The 18489-nt window shown below is 36.4% G+C and overlaps 1 protein-coding gene across 2 annotated transcripts in view; it reads left to right on the forward strand.

Annotated features, from left to right (window-relative positions):
* The window catches only part of LOC149710050 (BMP and activin membrane-bound inhibitor homolog), a 68754-nt gene extending 51329 nt beyond the window's left edge, over window positions 1-17425 (forward strand). For both annotated transcript variants that reach the window (XM_089858820.1, XM_089858815.1), the window contains exons 2-3: window positions 10423-10815; window positions 14547-17425. In XM_089858820.1, the coding sequence (XP_089714946.1) occupies window positions 10423-10815; window positions 14547-15028 (875 nt within the window). In that variant the 3' untranslated portion in view covers window positions 15029-17425. The remainder of the gene's footprint in view (window positions 1-10422; window positions 10816-14546) is intronic.
* Window positions 17426-18489: the final 1064 nt, after the last annotated feature.

The following is an 18489-nucleotide window of genomic DNA, read 5'->3' on the forward strand; positions in this document are numbered from 1 at the left end:
AAGATGGCAACAAATCGAACCCAAAATACCATTCAGCCCGTCTATAGGTTAAAGGAAACCATTGTACTAAATATTTGTGAAATCGGTTGAAACGCGCGGACTTTATTGCATAGAGAATATTTTCTTACATTTCTGGGCGCCATTTTAAAAGATGGCGAAAAATCGAACCCGAAAGACCATTCAGCCCGTCTTAAGGTTAAAGCAAACCAGTGTACTAAATATTTGTGAAATCGGTTGAAACGCGCGTACTTAATTGCATAGAGAATATTTTTTACATTTCTGGGCGCCATTTATTAAGATGGCGGCGGATTGGAAAAATCTTTCTTAGTACGCGCCTACTACTTATGAGTAACGTTCCTGCAAATTTTCAGCCTTCTAGGGCAAGCGGTTTGGGCTGGGCGTTGATTATCAGTCAGTCTGTCAGTCAGTCAGTCAGTCAGTCAGTCAGGACTTTGATTTATATAGATATAGATTTTTCACGTCATCGCAAACCCTACACAAAAAAATTGAAAGATAAGAAATAATTTATAATAGTGGCGCCGATGGAAGATAATTATATTTTTTATCTCTCGTTATAAACGTTTATGAAAGACTAAATTTTAGTGGGCGGAATGATTACTTTAATATCAGTAATTATAGGCCTCCAGTCTTAATCAATTAAGTTTAAAGATGGGATAACAATTACATTGGATTAAAGTCAAGTTGAGTGAGATAGAGAATCGATTCCTTGCGTTTGTTTAAAAGTTGTAAATCAAGTTGACTTCTTTTCGACGTCATGCAGTAAATTTGGTTTCGTCGTGAAGTTTGAAATAAGCATTAAAACATAATGGAGATCATGGAAATGTCAGGGAAATTAATTGTTCACTTAACATTCAGGGAAAAGTCAAGGAAAATTTATAGTTTTTTGTAAAATTCATGGAAAACTCGGGGAAATTTATAGTTTTTTGTAAAATTCGTGGAAAACTCGGGGAAATTTATAGTTTTTAGTAAAATTCAGGGAAAACTCGGGGAAATTTATAGTTTTTAGTAAAATTTAGGGAAAACTCGGGGGAATTTATAATTTTTAGTAAAATTCTGGCGAAATCGGGGAATTTTGCGAGGATTGAGTAAGTTTTTTCTGAAGAGCTGATTTAAGGGACTGTAAAGCATGCATCGGTGGGTGGGTAAAATTTATTTGAAAATGCGTCAGAGGCACGTGACCAAGGAGAGGCGTGGTTAAATGAAGTTTAGTTCGTTTTATTTCGAAAACTACCACTTAGGAGAATTGGCGCTGCAATCTCGCGAAAAACAAGGACTATAGATGTCCAGTCCCATACCATGAGGAGTCTTTGTATCTTGGCGTCACGTAGTGCCTTTTACCCACAAGACAATGCCTTTTTTACAGTCCCTTTAATTCAATTAAAAATAACGAATCCCTTTGTTATTACCCCAAAAAACCACACACAATTTTACAATTTAAACTTTATTCTAAATCTATAAATAAATAAATATAGGTGTTGCAATCTAATTCAAGCTTATAAATTTGATTATTATAATAAAATAAGTAACAATGCAATTGTGAGAATAAAAATGACGACATTTAATTTTTTTTTTAGTTCGTGATAGAGGGTGGGTGGGAAATTTGGCGCCAAAAGACTTTAGCGGAAATGTTGTCGTCCGTGAATATGGTGTGGAGTCGCTCGTGCCAGACAATATAACCACCGGCTCGAAGTGAACCAGGTGGAACAAATGCTAATTAACCCTAAAAACTCCGCCGCCGCAATAATACGGACGGCGTGAACCATTTTCATTCATTTTTTGGCGCCAATCAAAAAAAGAAAATTACACCGGAGACTCTTCTTTAGAGTTTAGAGAGAGATATATTTTACCTTCCAGGTGTGCTAGTCATAGGTAATTAGGTAGTTAGACAGCCGCTACCTTAATAATACGCTTCTTTTTTTCTTCTTTAAAGTGGTAGTCGCTTAAGTTTGGTTAGAATGTTTTTTTTATTATTGTATTTTATTTAAATAGCGAAATGATTTTTATCCTAAGGCGACAGACACTTTGAAGATAAATGAGGCATTGTTTCCTCTCAGTGTCTGCATGGGAATCGCCATACTCGCGATGGGAAAAATAGGTTTGTAAAATTGCAGACAATATGAAATAAATTGGGGAGAATGTAAAATTAGAAATGAGCAAACGCCTTGCCTTTGAGGTTTTTATTATATTATTATTATCTAATACCAGGGATAGATTTAATTTTAGAAGTAGGAATGGATGGAGAACGGAGTAATCTCCAAAGTCCCGGACCCCCTTCCACGGGACGGGGGGGGTATGAAAGAAGTGGCGGGTCATAGCATAGCGACAGAGGTAAAAAGGAATTACGTATTTTTCGCCGTCCCCGTCTGCAACGTTATCAAAACGTAGTGTAAGTGAGCCAATAAGATAATTTAAACTTTTCGTTCGTGTTGGAGGGAGGGGCCCTATACTGGGTGGTCTACGAGTCGGACTGAAGTAAATACTAACCGTTCTCCATTCCTACTTCTAAAATTAAATCTATCCCTACTAATACAGACTAGTAGGATGAAAAGAGACTATTGTACACATAATTTCGTGGGTCTTCTGTTTGCTATACCGATTTTTATTTCGTCGTCAGTCTTGCTCAACTTTTCCAGCGAAATTCAGAGTTACTATGCTATTATCTTCCACGATTCTATTGCAGACTTTGTCTATAACTACTATACACGAATTTTTAGGGTACTGGGATGTTTTAAAACACACCAGATTTCTTTCATAGGCTTCATATATACGTATAGATTTGATTATATGGTGCAAAAGGTATAGAATTCGGCGGCCCTAGGGTTTTGGTGAACCAGTTGATTGATGATTTTAAGAGGAGGGTTGTATTGTATGGAAGTCCGTATACTCCGTATCGCGTCTGAAACTTTGGAAGTTTCCTTTTGTAAACATCAATTACCTAGCTTTGACTGTATACTTATCATAGTTCCCCCCTTCTCATTGTTCTTTTACAACACATGCCCAGTTGTTGTTGTTGAAAATTTTACATTTTAAAGCTGATTTTTGGTAGAAATTGGTGTGGCGTTGGTTGTATTTGTATAAATAGTTTTAGGACTAGGAGAATTGATACCAGTTACACCAGGAGGCGAGACGTATTAGGTGGACAAAGTACAGTACCAAGTAGCCTCGACTCCTGGTGTAAATTGTACCAAACTTCCTAGTTTGAAAACTGTGTATAAAACCAAGTGATTACAAATTCAGTATAGATTGAAATAACTTTAACTGTAATGCCCTTAGTATTAAAAATACTTCAAATACTTGGAATCTTCATACGCACTGGAAAAGTTGTGCTTAAAACCCTCCCCCTCTCACTCTAAGCCTTAACTTCAGTGCACTGCAGTGTTGCCAGGCACCAATATGAAATGAATCAAGTTACAGGTCAAGTCCTGATTTAAACTGAACCGTAGGCTTTCTCTTATAATTAAGTATAATCTGGATTGAGTTGAGTAACTCATTTCTTGAACTTTAAGACCGTGACCCCTGACCTTCTCCGTAAAAAATATATAATTTTAGCACCAATATGAAATGAATCAAGTAACTTACAGGTCAAGTCCTGATTTAAACTGAACTGTAAGCTTTCTCTTATAATTAAGTATATAATCTGGATTGAGTTGAGTAACTCATTTCTTGAACTTCAAGACCGTGACCCCCTGACCTTCTCCTTTAGAATAAAAAAAATATATATAATTTTAAAAATTTCAAAATAACCTTGAAACTGTTGTACTGGGCTTAGGTAGTACGCCGCTTCTAATAAAAGAAAATCCAATTTTATTCAAACCACAATGGATCGACTCTGTTATGTATTTCCCCCAAATAATTTGTGTCTCGACTAGAAAAGTTATCCAAGGCCTAATGTTGTTATATTTTATTTTTTTTAAATTCTTAAGCCTTGGTAAGTTGGTTGGTAATCCCCCCCATCCATTAAATACTCCTCCCCACTGTACTAAATAATGTTAAGGAATGATTTATACAGTAAAGTTTCTATCCGGGACTTGGTAGTTGGTAAAAGAAAGAAGTTCACATCGGCGAAGCAAAAACCTGTTGGGTAAATAGAGAACGTGTCTTTGGACCATCACGGAAAAGTACTTAATGATGGGGGTAAAGAATTTTTTTGCGCTGGTTTGTGGGGCCCCTTAATTGTACAGCTCGTGCTGGCGGAATTTTTTTTAATGTCTTAGAAGGAATGGCTTTATACCAGTAGAAAGAAAGAGTCTTGCCTGGAAAAATTTTGGTACGTTTCTTTATTTTTCATTTAAGAAAAGATGAAAATAAAAAAACTACCATTACCGCCTCCTGACTTTTGACATTATCTATAAAGAGCTGATGATAACTAGAGACAGACTTCTTGGATCTTTTTTACCATAATGCCTTGCTTAGTATGCCTTGGAGGATATAGGTGAGACGCGAGTAATTGCATCAACATACCTATAACAATCCATAAGTTACATAAGTTTGTCACTGGTTACAAACTGGAGCTTGTTATGAAGTGAGTGAGGTATGGTCATAGATTCGAGGTAAAGCGATGACGCCTGGTGAGGCGCTACTGTCAAAGGCTTAGTAATGCAGACTAAATATGAAGGACTGCAAAATGAACCGAGTGTAGTCAATTATAACGTCTTGATTTAAGATCTAATAATTTCTCTAAAAAACTAAAATTATCAGATGATTAAGGTTATAAAAAATATAAGGAGGGCTGAATTTGGGACCCTTGTCTATCTCTACTTGTTAATTAAATCAGTTAATTGCTTTTTAAATCGTGGTCTTAATTTAATTCCAATTATAATTAGGGCAATTTTCCAGTCGGTCCCAAGCTAACTATCTCAATTATACCTGGGTAAGGGTTCGAACCCGGCTCTCGCAACGTAATATCCTGAATGAATCTCTTCCACTACGTCATACAAGCAAAGATAATTAAGAACGGTATGGTAATTAGTCTCCTATAGAATTTAAATCTGTCATATAACATATTATAGCGTAGTAGTTAAAGTAGGCCTAAACATAACACACCAGAATTTCAATTTACATATGATTGCCTGCCATTCTTATTATTAATGCTACCAGTGAAGCTACTACGTGCTAGATTCGAATGATACGTGTACGATTTACTTGGAATGCAAATTAAAATAGTAGATACATTTTCATATCTAGCACCACCCGGAAATGCCTGGCTTCTTTTTCTCTTTTTGGTTTTGGCCAAAATACGTGCGGGCGTAGACTCATAAATATTACATTGGAAAAATATTGAATGAGTTAAAACGTTGCCGCGCAAAGAAAAAAGAAAAAATACCATCGTACAGTATGTATTTTAATCAAGACAAACCGGTTAAATACGCGGTATGCGATAGGCTGTCTCTGATAAGTCTGCCATGAGTTAAAGGGTGTGGGCTTTGGGTCCAAATGAGTAATTGGGAAGTGTCACCAGAACATGGAGACGTACGTCTACAATTAACATTTAGTTAAGGGGATATGGACTCCCAATAATTGATTGGCCCCTAAACAATTAAGGAAATAGTCACGTGTTTGGAGTAATATGCTTTACCCTATCGGCGTACGAACACTTCAGCCCATTTAATAGAGAGCTTTCAGTTAGATGAGGAGCCGAGTCTCGTGACATAATTTACGCTGCCATATTGGTGGGTTTAAAGCCGGAATGAAGCTGAGACCACCCAACCAATATGGCTACCAGAACAGCTGTAAGGCTTGGGAGTGTGTGACGTACTACTATCCCATCTGAAAGCTCTCTTATAGACCATTTTGATGTAATTGTGAGGAAGGGGGGGGGGGTTAAACTATGCCTTCGGTCTTGCTTTTTGGCGCCTGCGCTGTAGCCTTTTTGTATCATGAGAGTGCATGCGCAGAGACGGATGGCAATGTATGACTGATAGTTGCCTACCCCTTTTTAACATCGTCGAAAAGGTCTATAGTTTACAAATACTTGATAAAGGGTTCAGTAACGTTCTGAGATCGAAGACTATTGAAGGCTGATACGTCTTACTCTACGCATGTGCAAAGATCTCCTTATTTTATTGGTCAATCAATGTTTGGAAGCACGTGTCTCCGTAAAATGTTGTAGATACCATCCATGTTCTTTGACACTGTCCACTGACTCTTTAGTTTATGGCATACTTATCAAAAACACCCTGTATATAGAAAAATATGAAATATTTTATGACAAGACTTGATTAGACCTCCACGGAGGAACTCATCGGCTTTTCAATAATAATCTTAAGTCTTATACGATTTTCTCTTCGACTTTTCTTTTTGAAGCGTGGGGCGGAGACCTAGAATTGATACCCGATCCTTAGACTTTGGGGTTTTTAATTCCAAGTGGCCACGTCCTACCAAAATATTTTTGCTTTGGTAAAGTCAAAGAGGCTCCTCGGCGGGGGTCTCCAATTTCTTGAAAGAGATACCCCGCCGAGAAGACAATCTTCTATAAGGAATTCTATATACAAGTGTCCCACCACAAAACTTAACTCGCGTAGCATTCAAGTTTTCCCCTAGTCAAGTTTGGTTTCTACGTGAAGATATTTTTATTTATTTTTTAATAAAATTTATTTATTATTGATTGATTGATTGATTTTCTAGTCCGGCCTTCGCTGAAAAATTAATATAATTTCATTCATAATTGCTCCCTGCTGTAAGGTACTAGTGATTTTCTGCTATTTTTATATAAAATTAATTACAACAGAAGTTTATAAGATATGTTCCTTCCATAAGTATGACGCTACCTATACTTATTGGCTGGAGACTTACAGCTCGAGATAGTTCGAGAACGACAAGCGAAGCGAGAATTGAAGTCCTACACTCGGTGGTTAATTTTGCAGGACTTCCACCTAGGTCCTATTTGGTCTGCATTACTAAACCTTTGACAGCGCCTCACCAGGCGTCGCTTTACGAGAATCTATGACCTACCTCATTCACTTCATGACAAGCTCCAGCTTGTAACCAGTGACAAACTTATAGGACATCTTATTTATTTATATTACAACAAGTAATGAAGATTCTAATTAGACTCGGGTCTAAAATTTCTAGTTGAACGTAATTTTAGCGCAATTTATAAACATTCCAAAGGCAAACACTTATTTCGCCACCGATTAAAGATAGCCCTAAAAGTACTTGATCAACCTTTTTTAGTAAAACTAGTCTCTGCATCAAATACAGTGATCAGTCATTGAGAGTGAATTTCGCAAGTAGAGGTCCACAAGTATAAGTTTTGATATTGGTTATATGGAGAACATATAGTGGTGACGTAGGTGAAACGTCATAGTCTGGTTTAGGCCCTATATATGAAAGGTTAAATTAGGAAGATGGATTGGTAGTGCGTGGCAATTCTCGTGCCGTCTTTCTTCAGACTAGTTAAAAAAATTCAGTTTTCTTGACCCCTGCATAAATTAACCTTTTATATCCACTATTTCATGTATCGTTTACGCAATGATTTTGGGCTATTAATGAATGCAGCTAATTGGAATAATTGTGTAGACATTTTCTCCTAATTCCTAGTAGCTTTATGTGTTCCTTGTGAAAATAAATAATTTAGTTTTGATGCCAAATATGTTTTACACTTTTTGAATAAATTAAAATTCAGGTATTTGACCTATGGGTTGGTTTATCTAAGTTAAAAGGTCTAATATTTGTATGGTATTATACCTGTTCTAAAATTTAGCGTAGCACGTAGGGCTAGTACGTTTCTGTATGGTTTGTTAGTCCAAGAAGGAATTAGGTAGTTTCTTTTTAATCCTTTGAAATGCGAATATCGTGCGAATTATTTTTTTTTATTCATCACGAAAGTTTCTGTCTGGCGCCGCTCTTTATCGGCGCTAAGAAAAATCCTTTGACTTATTTAAATTAATAAATGAAAAAATAAAACCGAGAAAAGCGAAGAAAAAAAAAGAGATTAAATTTAACGATATTGCCCGAAAACTAGTTTTCCTTTATACAGGGTGTCTATGAATGGTATGTCTGCAATTAAGCGAGATCAATGTGATCTTTGGATGATTTCAAGTTGAATAAGTTTTATCATGACATTTTGTCGTCCGGGGTACTGTTTTCGAGTTAAGATTTGATTGCGTGTTTTAGGGATGACCCCTTAATTAAATTAGAAATCAATGTCTTGAATCAGTTTCTTAATTAAATTTAAGGGGTCATCCATAAAATACTCTGGAAAATCTTAACTTGTCCCTTATAGGAAACCAAATGGAATGGATAGAAGTTACATTTTCGACTCAAATCGATTTCCCAAAGAACATGATTTAATTCTATTGCTAACTGAAATTTGAGAAACACCCTGTATGTATAGCGTAAGGGATTCGTTCTATTTCCCATTCCATTATGGCGCCATTATACCGATATAAATAGCCAGGTATATTTAACCGAAGCTCATTAACTTAAAGTTAGTATACTGTATGTTTAATGAGGAATATTTACAGCTACTAGAAATAATTGTGTATAGGTATCCATAAGCGGATTTTGTGGGGAGAGCTAGCTAGACTAATCATTATATATGACGAATTTTACGCACACACCCGACCTCGCGTTGCTACTAACCAACCAATGAATGAATTCACAGTTAGAAAGACTCCATCAAAATTATGAGTCGTTATGGATAGCCCGACCCACAAAACCCTAATAAATATGGGAAAAAATGATTCCTATTAGGGCTGTATGTATTCCAAATTATTTCCTATTATAGCGTCCGTGAATCAGTATCCTTTATCAGTTTATTATAAAAACGACATGGCTGGCTTGTTTTAATAAAAATTGAGATCTCAAGTGGCCATTGCAAACTCTATAAAATACATCCGCCATTTGTATAAATCAAAGGCCGACAGGAGTAGACTCCTGGGAGCCGATCTTTTTCCCACGCGTGACGTTTTAATTTCTAGGGTCACGACCAAAGCACGCGTTATTAATATCAGCATCAACCGAGTTTGAAATTCCAAAACGCGCCCGCTCTAGCTATATAGAAACGCGACACCCTTACTAATTTATCACTTTTAATAACTCTTCGCCTTACAGCGCATGCGCTAAAGAATATTATATATCAAATTCTTCATACTAATTAAAATCGAGTCCCTATAGCCATAGACTTCCATAACCCCTAATTAGAAACAATTACTATATATATTTTTTTATTATTGTTATTATAATTTTTGGCTAGGGTAGTGTCAATCTTATATTTGGTTTTTATTAATTTATTAAAAACCAGTTTCTGTAGGTGAAACATGTGCCTTTATAACAAGAAGTTTGAGAAGGAATTCATACAAGTAATAGGAAACATTGTGTAGTCATATGTCCCATGTTAGTTTATATGCGGGCTTTGTGGGCCGGGCTTGAGAACTTTAGTCATATATAATGATTAGTCTATCTCTCTTAGCACAAAATTCACCTAGATACGATGAGAAAATGGTTATAGACAATGATCCCTAGTATGTATTCCTGGACAAATGTTTGGTTATTAAGTTAACGTGAAAGGTATATTCCCAATTTTACTTGGTAGGTTTAAAATTTCGGTAGTGCAGAATGGGAGGGTATCTTAAATGACTGTTTTATATATTGCGTACCATTGGCACTTGATATTGGTAATTAAGTGAAAATGATGGTTCACCTGTCTTTGATAATACCATGAAGTATCATTGTCATTCATTATGCGAATGTAGGCTGATACTCCTTATTATTAATTCGAAGGTCGTAGTTATGTCATTAATTTCCAAGTCTTTCGAATATGCTTCTGTTTTTAACCGGGGGTCCTCCTGAATTTTTTTGATAATTATTTAGACCTATCATTCCTACGGCTATTTTCTCCCGCCTTTTGCAAAATAAATGATCACATTTAGGCTTAAGTTACGGTAGTTATAAGAAGCTAGTTTGTTTTTACCCCCAACATTCCACAAAAGGTGAACTTAATTCCCTTCAATATACAGCAATCTGTACAAAAATATATTTATTTTTGAATTGGTTTTAAACATCTGTTGTTTTTGAACAACAAACCTACCTAAATGCAAAATATTTTATGTAAGCCATTAGTTTATATTATATTTTTATGTAAATATTCTTTGTTGTAAGGATTTTATTGCTATATCATAACCCTGTAATATTCCCCATAAGTATATGCCTGTGCTTTAGCAGAAGTTCATAAGGAATGTTCCATAAGTTGGTCACAGGTTACTGAGAGCTTGTCATGAAGTGACGTAGGGGAAGCGTCATAGATTCTTGTAAAGCGACGTCTGGTGACTCTCTTTCTTTATCAAATTCGTCACCAATGGGCGCTGACCATAATTAAAATGACATACTATATTATTTGCGCATTGTTTATTAGTAATTGCATCCACTAACAGTCTATTCTTTTTTCTTGTTTTTGCCTAGGTGAAATTCGATGTTACTGCAATTTGCCAGTTTGCGTGTCTACGGGTTATATGTGCAAGTCGGCGAAGAACACTTGTTTCACAGAGCACTTCGCGTTCAGTAGTGACTTGTCACAATCGAGACACGGATGCTCGGAACTCTTGCGGACCAATAATGCCAGAGACGCGAACCAAGGATCACCTTGCTCTCGTTTGACGCGTCGAGGAGGTTCTAATGACGTTTTACCGGACCAAACGAATCATGGCCTTCGAGAACAGACTCGTGATTCAACGGGACACGGCGATATATTCCCATCTTTATTCTGTTGTCAGGAGGACATGTGCAATTATGTCAATGCCATGGACATTCACGTTCAAGTGCAAGCCAAGTCTAATCACACCAGTCATCGTTCTGGTAAGCTTACTTTTCAATTACTTTTTTAGTGTACAGACTGGGTTCACATTCACATCAATATTCAGGCTACTTGGCGGACAAAGTGTAGTACCAAGAAATGATATCTAGTTTATTAGGGAGAAGATATAAATTCGCGCCACATTTCCAGCTTTATCTTCAGTCCAAATGTATAGTAGGTCCGGAGTTAATCCCCGCCTCTAAATTACAACCAGCACCTCATTGGTTCTTGAAAACTCACGTCAGCGCGACGCCAATGACGAAAATTCCGTATTTTCCGACTGAGGAGAGGCGAAATAGCCCGGGGCCTCATTTTACGTCCCCCCATGTATTTTGAAAGGGGGACTGGGACTATGGCACGCGCGAATACTTAGGCATCTTATACCTTCACCCTAATAAACTAGATATCACTTCTTGGTAGTACTAAGCAGCTTGGCCTTCTGTTGTTAATGGTTTAGTCTGAAAACTATGTAAATGAAGCAGACGACGTAATGCGACCCCTCCCCCTTTGTTGAGAGGCAGTTTGGCTATTCATAGACGATACAAATAGAAAATCTAACATGACGTCACAAGACTGAAAATTGTTGGTTCTATTTTTGAGGTTTATTTAACCTAATGTAACCTTTGGCTCAGTAGAAATTATTATAGCCCAATTTCGAGTCTTTGAAAAAGAAACGTTCCACTACTCTTATGTGGGATGAAGTATTTAATTCTTCTTAATCTCCGTGCTGGAATTCCTGGGTGTAGTTTTAATGTTAAGAGAGAGAGAGGGGGATGAGATATTTTTGGCAATGAGCCATCCCTCGCGCTAATTAAAATCGCCTCTACTTTTTCGTAATGAACCTAGTAATTTGGCCCAATTAACTTTCTCATCGTGCCTCTCCCAACGTTTAACGCCATCGTCATGGAGTGTCGAGTAAGTACTCGCGGTTATAGACATGCCAAGAATATAGGCCTAGCTTATTTTGACCTCAACGTAGTCTCGGTTCAAGTGTACTTCGAATATTCCCCGAAAATATTGACAGACTGTAATTTAATGCTGTATGATTATCAAGACTGTTTTGAAAATATTATCGTAATTGGTTAGGTATTATATTAACTTCTTTACAGTTATTGTTACAATTTGGCGCTATTTTAAAATTTTCCGTCTATATTTAGGTCTATTTTTCAATTTATACGACTTTTGCTGTTCCATTTTAATAGACCATGGGGTAAAACTCTACTTTCCATCTCGCTTTTTGGCGCCTGCGCTGTAGTCTTTATGAGTGCGCAGAGACCCCCCTTTTTTACCATCGGAAAGGTCTATTGTCGTCTACAAGTTTTCCTGTCCATTTTTAGTGCCTTTTTTCCTTCAAATTATATAATTTTAGCGCAATTTTCAAATTCCCTAACATTTTCAGACCTTCAGACAATTTTAATTGACATTTTCGGACCTTCAGACAATTTTAATTGACATTTTCGGACCTTCAGACAATTTTAATTGACATTTTCGGACCTTCAGACCATTTTATTGACATTTTCGGACCTTCAGACAATTTTAATTGACATTTTCGGACCTTCAGACCATTTTATTGACATTTTCGGACCTTCAGACCATTTTATTGACATTTTCGGACCTTCAGACCATTTTATTGACATTTTCGGACCTTCAGACCATTTTATTGACATTTTCGGACCTTCAGACCATTTTATTGACATTTTCGGACCTTCAGACCATTTTATTGACATTTTCGGACCTTCAGACCATTTTATTGACATTTTCGGACCTTCAGACCATTTTATTGACATTTTCGGACCTTCAGACCATTTTATTGACATTTTCGGACCTTCACACAATATTTAGTGACATCTTCAAACCTTCACACAATATTTAGTGACATCTTCAGACCACCAGACAATTTTTACTGACATTTTAAAAGAAATTATATAACAATTCCAAACAAATTACTAATGATGTTATAACATATCCTGATGATTTTTTAAGTCTCTTCTACTTTCACTAATTCCCAGACGTTTTCCAGATGGTATTACGCTAATCCCCGCCTTTTATTGAAATTAAAATGCCTAGAGGGTGTGGTGGAACTGGCACTAGCAATTTTATTTCTTTCTGGGATTCCAAATTAGATATAACTATTTATGATAAACTAGATCTCCATTTCATTTCAGAAAACACTTCTGTTTCTTCAAGGTCTTTAGGATAATAAAATATTCCGAATATTTTAGCCAAGAGAGAAAGAGAGGGGGAATCGCTAATAGACCCGGACGCGACGAGGGTTCGAACACTTCTTCCCAGTGTTTATGTCCTCGGTTGATGAATTATTATTGAGAACGTATTCAGGGTACCGTAAGAACATGTGGTATCGCTTACTTCTGTAGAGCGTTATAGGGAGCTAACAACTGACTAGGGGGAAGAGATAGTCTGACGTCACGCAGCCCCTCTCTGGTTGGAATTTTTGCGTTAGGGGGGGATGAAACTCCAGTAAGAGATAGAAGGGTGTGACGTTTCAGGGTCAGAACTGTTAGCTCCCTATTCTACGGCATGCAGAAATAAGCGTTGAAATAATCAATATAAAATCACCAACGTGTCTACACAAAATTAATAAAAATTAAGACCGAAGTCACAGATATTAATCAAGTGACGTAGGTCATAGATTCCCGTAAAGCGACGCATGGTGAGGCGCTGTTAAAGGCTTAGCACAGACTAAATTAGTTAATGGCGTCAGTATTACTATGTTCGACGTTCTTATGGTATCCTGAATAAGTTCTTGAATACGTTCGCACTAGATAATTTAAACTTTAATTTCGGTTAAGGTTACGTGCCCCTCACCTCGGTCCGAGCTCCCGGACACTGTTAGCTTAACATGAGGGACAAGTTTTTAATAAAATAAAAATAAAAATATCTCCTAGAGGTATCTGTCTACCTCCTTAAAAATACCGTCAGTATTTTTTATGGGCCTAGGAATTTCTTCAGGGTACTAATTGGATAAAACCGGTAGCTATGGGCTAGGACTCGATGCTTCTCTCCACCTAGTGGTGTCTACTCTAAACTCTAAATGGATTTTTAATGATCTAAGATAAGCGGCTTATATATGTATAAAATATTTCGTTAAGTAACTAACTACCCGTATCTTTGTTCCGAAGTTTAAAGAAAAAAAAACTGGATCGAAAAGAAAAAAAAAATCGAAATTCTTATAATGATAAGATCAAGAAGAAATTTATTTCTTTTTAGTAAGAAGGTATCATTTTAGCAGGGATAGATTTAATTTTAGAAGTAGGAATGGAGAACAGAGTAATCTGGGCGCGCGTCAAAGTCCCGGACCCCCTTCCACGGAACGGAACGGAGGGGTATGAAAGAAGAGGCGGGTCATAGCGACAGAGGTAAAAAGGAATTACGTATTTTTCGCCGTCCCCGTCAGCAACGTCATCAAAACGTAGTTTAAGTGAGACCCAATAAGATAATTCAAACTTTTCGTTATTACGTGTTGGAGGGAGGGGCTCTATACTGGGTGGTCTATGAGTCGGACTGAAGTAAATACTAACCGTTCTCCATTCCTACTTCTAAAATTAAATCTATCCCTGGTTTAGCAAAAGGGGATAGAGAGTATCACTTTTGCGTGTAGTGATTGAGCTTAAGATTTCAGGACAAACTGTCATTGATTTTCAAAATTTTAGAATGCTTTTATGACGTCATTACACTGTCTATATTAATTTTATTTATTTTTTCTTGTTTTTAGGTGTGACATATAATGGAGAAAAAGGCGGATATCCGTTCGGCGGTCCCGGAAGTGAACCGACTTTTTTCGCCAATCACGATCTCTGGTTCAAAGCAGCCGTTATTGCAGTTCCAATCGCCGGAAGTTTCGTTCTAGTGCTTTTAATCCTATTAGCCGCGCGCATGCTCAAACGAGACTCTGAACGACAGCGACGTCTGTCGGAATTAAGGCGACAACGCCAATTTCAAGCGCGTTTGTTACTCGGTGAAACGTACTCTACGGAGAAAGGTGACCAAAACAATTTTCATTTCTCTGGACATTACAGCGAAATCGGGGCGGAGGCCTATGCCACGGACTATTTAGTTTCGGCGCCTGATAAAAAAGGCGAACCGAACTACCACCATGACTTTGTTTACGAGAGACCAGTGAGTGTATCCTTGTGCGGAAGTTTTTTACCCTTAACTAAGTGGGATAGTAATTACAAGTCACCCGCTTTTGTTTGAAAACATCGGTTTATAAACTTATTTTTCGCTTAAGTACCGCATTAACGTTAAGTACGACAGTTAATTAAACGATGCCAAGAGTAAATGCGTAATGGGAGTGTGCAACAAACAGCGGCGCGGCGAGTGGGGCGTGGTATGCGTTAAAAGGGGGTAGAGAAATTCCCTCCCCCTTTTTATTAACTTGAACTGGGCTTCAGGGTTGCCAGTAATTTGATATTAGAGCATCTACTGCAGGTTTGGAACTGAATCGAACCGAATTCTACAAGCCTTTCAGTCTGTTGTAGATAGCGTTTGAATTTCACTCACAAATGATTGGCAACACTTGTCTGCGCGCTATTTATTAGGGAGAAATCGAATTTTCTCCCGCTTTCCTCTCCTAGTTCCGATTTCAGTCACTAGTGGCGCTGTATCTTCAAGAGATTTTTGCCTCTAGCGCGTGTGACCTTGGAGTGAAGTAGCTGCGCGCACATTTCACTCCCCTATTTACTCTTGCTATTGCGATACTTACGTTTTATCTAAGCCACAGTTTACTGCAACATTTTTCAAAATTTAGTCAAATTGAAATAAATTAATTTAAACCAGTGGCAAATTAAGTTTATCAGTTTAAAGAGACAAATTTATTATTTCCCCGGGCTTTTTTAAATAACGCAACTAAACGAATTAAGACAAAAATTGTCTTCCAGTTAACAAAAGTTAGAGAAAAAAATAAATAAAACGCGTTTAACAAAATGGTGCCTTTTTATACAAGATAAGAAAACCTTAAAAAAAATCTCGTCAAATTTTGAAAAATCCCGCTTTTCAAATTCAGAACTTCATATTTAAAGAAGTATAATTTAAAGCAGGGCCTCTTAACAGTTAATTTGTTTAATTACGAAAAAGAAAAGCTTGAACAAAATGGGATAGTCGCGTTTTTTTTTTTTGGTAATCGTTCAAAATGTGTGCCAAAAAAAATTGTAAATATTTATACCGAACGTAAAAGTTTAAATTTGAAAAAAATTTAAATAAATTTAAATTTAAATATTGCGCTTTTTGTAAATAAATACTTTAGAGATTTTCATGAAAAGTAGAAATTCAATATAAAATGTTTATTGGCTTAAATTAAACCGTTACCGATAGTAAACAATTTAATTTTAATTGCAAAAATTTAAATAATCTTTAAATTAAGAGAAGAAATATTTTACAATTAAAATAATAAATTACTATTGGTTAATGTTTTATTTGAAGCTAAAAAAGCTTTAGCTTGTATTTTTTATCTTTTTTAAGTCAAAAAACGTGTGGTTTCTCAAATAACGAATTTAGAAATTTTTCCAAACATTTTCTAGAACAAAAAAAAAAAAAAAAAAAAAAATGCTTTTAAAATTTTTCCTAAATCTAGAAAATATTTTTGTAGTTCGTGTTAGCGAAAGTGAAACCTCTTTCAAAATTTGTATAAAAATTTCTAAAGAAAAATAAGTAAAAAAGAATCCCCAACATTTTTTCCAATATTACGTGTGTGCCAAAAAATCATGCCTAATAACAATTAGCGATCAAAAATTTGTCCAAATTCAAACCTACCTCTTTTAATGTAGAATCAAGAAGTGATATCTAGTTTATTAGGGAGAAGGTATCGATATGCCTAAGTATTCGCGCGCCATAGTCCTGCAGTCCCCCTTTCAAAATACAAGGGGGGACGTAAAAGGAGGCCGCCGGGCTATTTCGCTACGCTCTCCTCAGTCGGAAAATATGACTGTAATTTTCTCGGTCATTCGCGTCGCGCTGACGTGAGTTTTCAAGAACCAATGAGATATACGCTGGTTGTAATTTAGAGGCGGCGGGGATTAACTCCGGACCTACTATACGTTTGGACTGGAGATAAAGCTAGATTATAAATGTGGGGCGAATTTATACCTTCTCCCTAATAAACTAGATATCACTTCTTGGTAGAATTTAAGTGATTGTTCGTTTTTTTTTCACAAGTTAGGGAACAAAATTGAATAAGAATTAATCATATGACCTATCTATGTGCCCGTTCCAAAATAGAACTTGGGGACACCTAAGAGATAATTTAAATAGACGGAAATTTAATTACTTGTATTATCTTTAATTAATATTGTAGATGCCAAGAAGTATTTTCCCAAATTTGGTCATATGATCAATTAATCTTAGTTCCTTTAAATCCTTACAACACTGACTCGAGTGACTGTTTTCATATATTATAAATTTTGGCTTCATGGAAGTTTAAATGTATTTGAATTTGTTTTATGTTTTTTTTTTAATTTTGTATATATCAATCTTTCCATCCAAATTAGCACAAATATATATATAAATATAAATTGTACAACCTGCAGGATGTAAACATATTTTAATATGAAAAACTTATTTATTACTGAAAATATAAAATATAGTGTTACGCTTAAATTGTTTTCTTTGTCATTTCTTACATAGTAAAAGCATATTATATTTACAACAAAATAATAGAAATGTATGTGTAACCATTGATAGATTTAATTTTAGAAGTAGGAATGGAGAATGGTTATAATTCACTTCAGTTATTCCGACTCATAGCCCAGTATAGAGCCCCTCCCTCCAACACGTAACGAAAATTTTAAATTATCTTATTGGCTCACTTAAACTACGTTTTGATGACGTTGCTGAAGGGGACGGCGAAAAATACGTAATTCCTTTTTACTTCTGTCGCTATGACCACCCGCCTCTTCTTTCATACCCCCCTCCGTCTCGTGGAAGGGGGTCCGGGACTTTAACGCGCGCCCATATTACTCTGTTCTACATTCCTACTTCTAAAATTAAATCTATCCCTGGTGTAATTAAAGGTCCGGAGAGTTAAGGTTATGCGTACTGTAGCTGTAGTCCCATTCTCTGCCGCAACAACACGTGTTGCAAGTTATATATGGCTTCAAACTTACCAGTCCACTCAAAATCCCTCTTTTTTGAAGTCATATCTAACGCCTTTGTTGTCCAAATTCTAAGACAACGGTAGCTCTCTTAGATAAGGCAAAGAGAGTATAAAGAGGGGGAGTTGAAGCTAGCAGCAGTTTTGACATTGAGGCATTTTTTTTAGTTCTCCCTTTTTCTTTTTTATCCCCCTAACATCCGGTTTACCTTATTTCGACCAATAAGAGGGCAGAGAAGAATGCGCGCACACGGTTTTCAAAGCGAGAACAATCCAACCAAGCCTTTTACTCCCCCTCTTTCTACCCTCTTTGGATAAGACTTCATACTGCCCTTTATAAGGACATAAGGACATTACTGTACTCCCTTATTGTCTTTCCGTAACATGCCTAATGTATCGATTTACGATGTTCACACATACGTCACATTGTTGACTTTGTGAACAACACATTCAGTTCAATAAATAAATAATAAATTGAAAATGGCAACATTGTTACCAATGTTTGAACGTGGATTATCCCACCGTTGACGTTTCTAACTTTCAACTGGCATTTTCCTTGATAAAAGTTTAG

The sequence above is a fragment of the Phalangium opilio genome, unplaced genomic scaffold (genome assembly GCF_054372755.1).
Source record: "Phalangium opilio isolate 3A_F unplaced genomic scaffold, DU_Popi_V2 ptg000011l_1, whole genome shotgun sequence".
NCBI lineage: Eukaryota > Metazoa > Arthropoda > Arachnida > Opiliones > Phalangiidae > Phalangium > Phalangium opilio.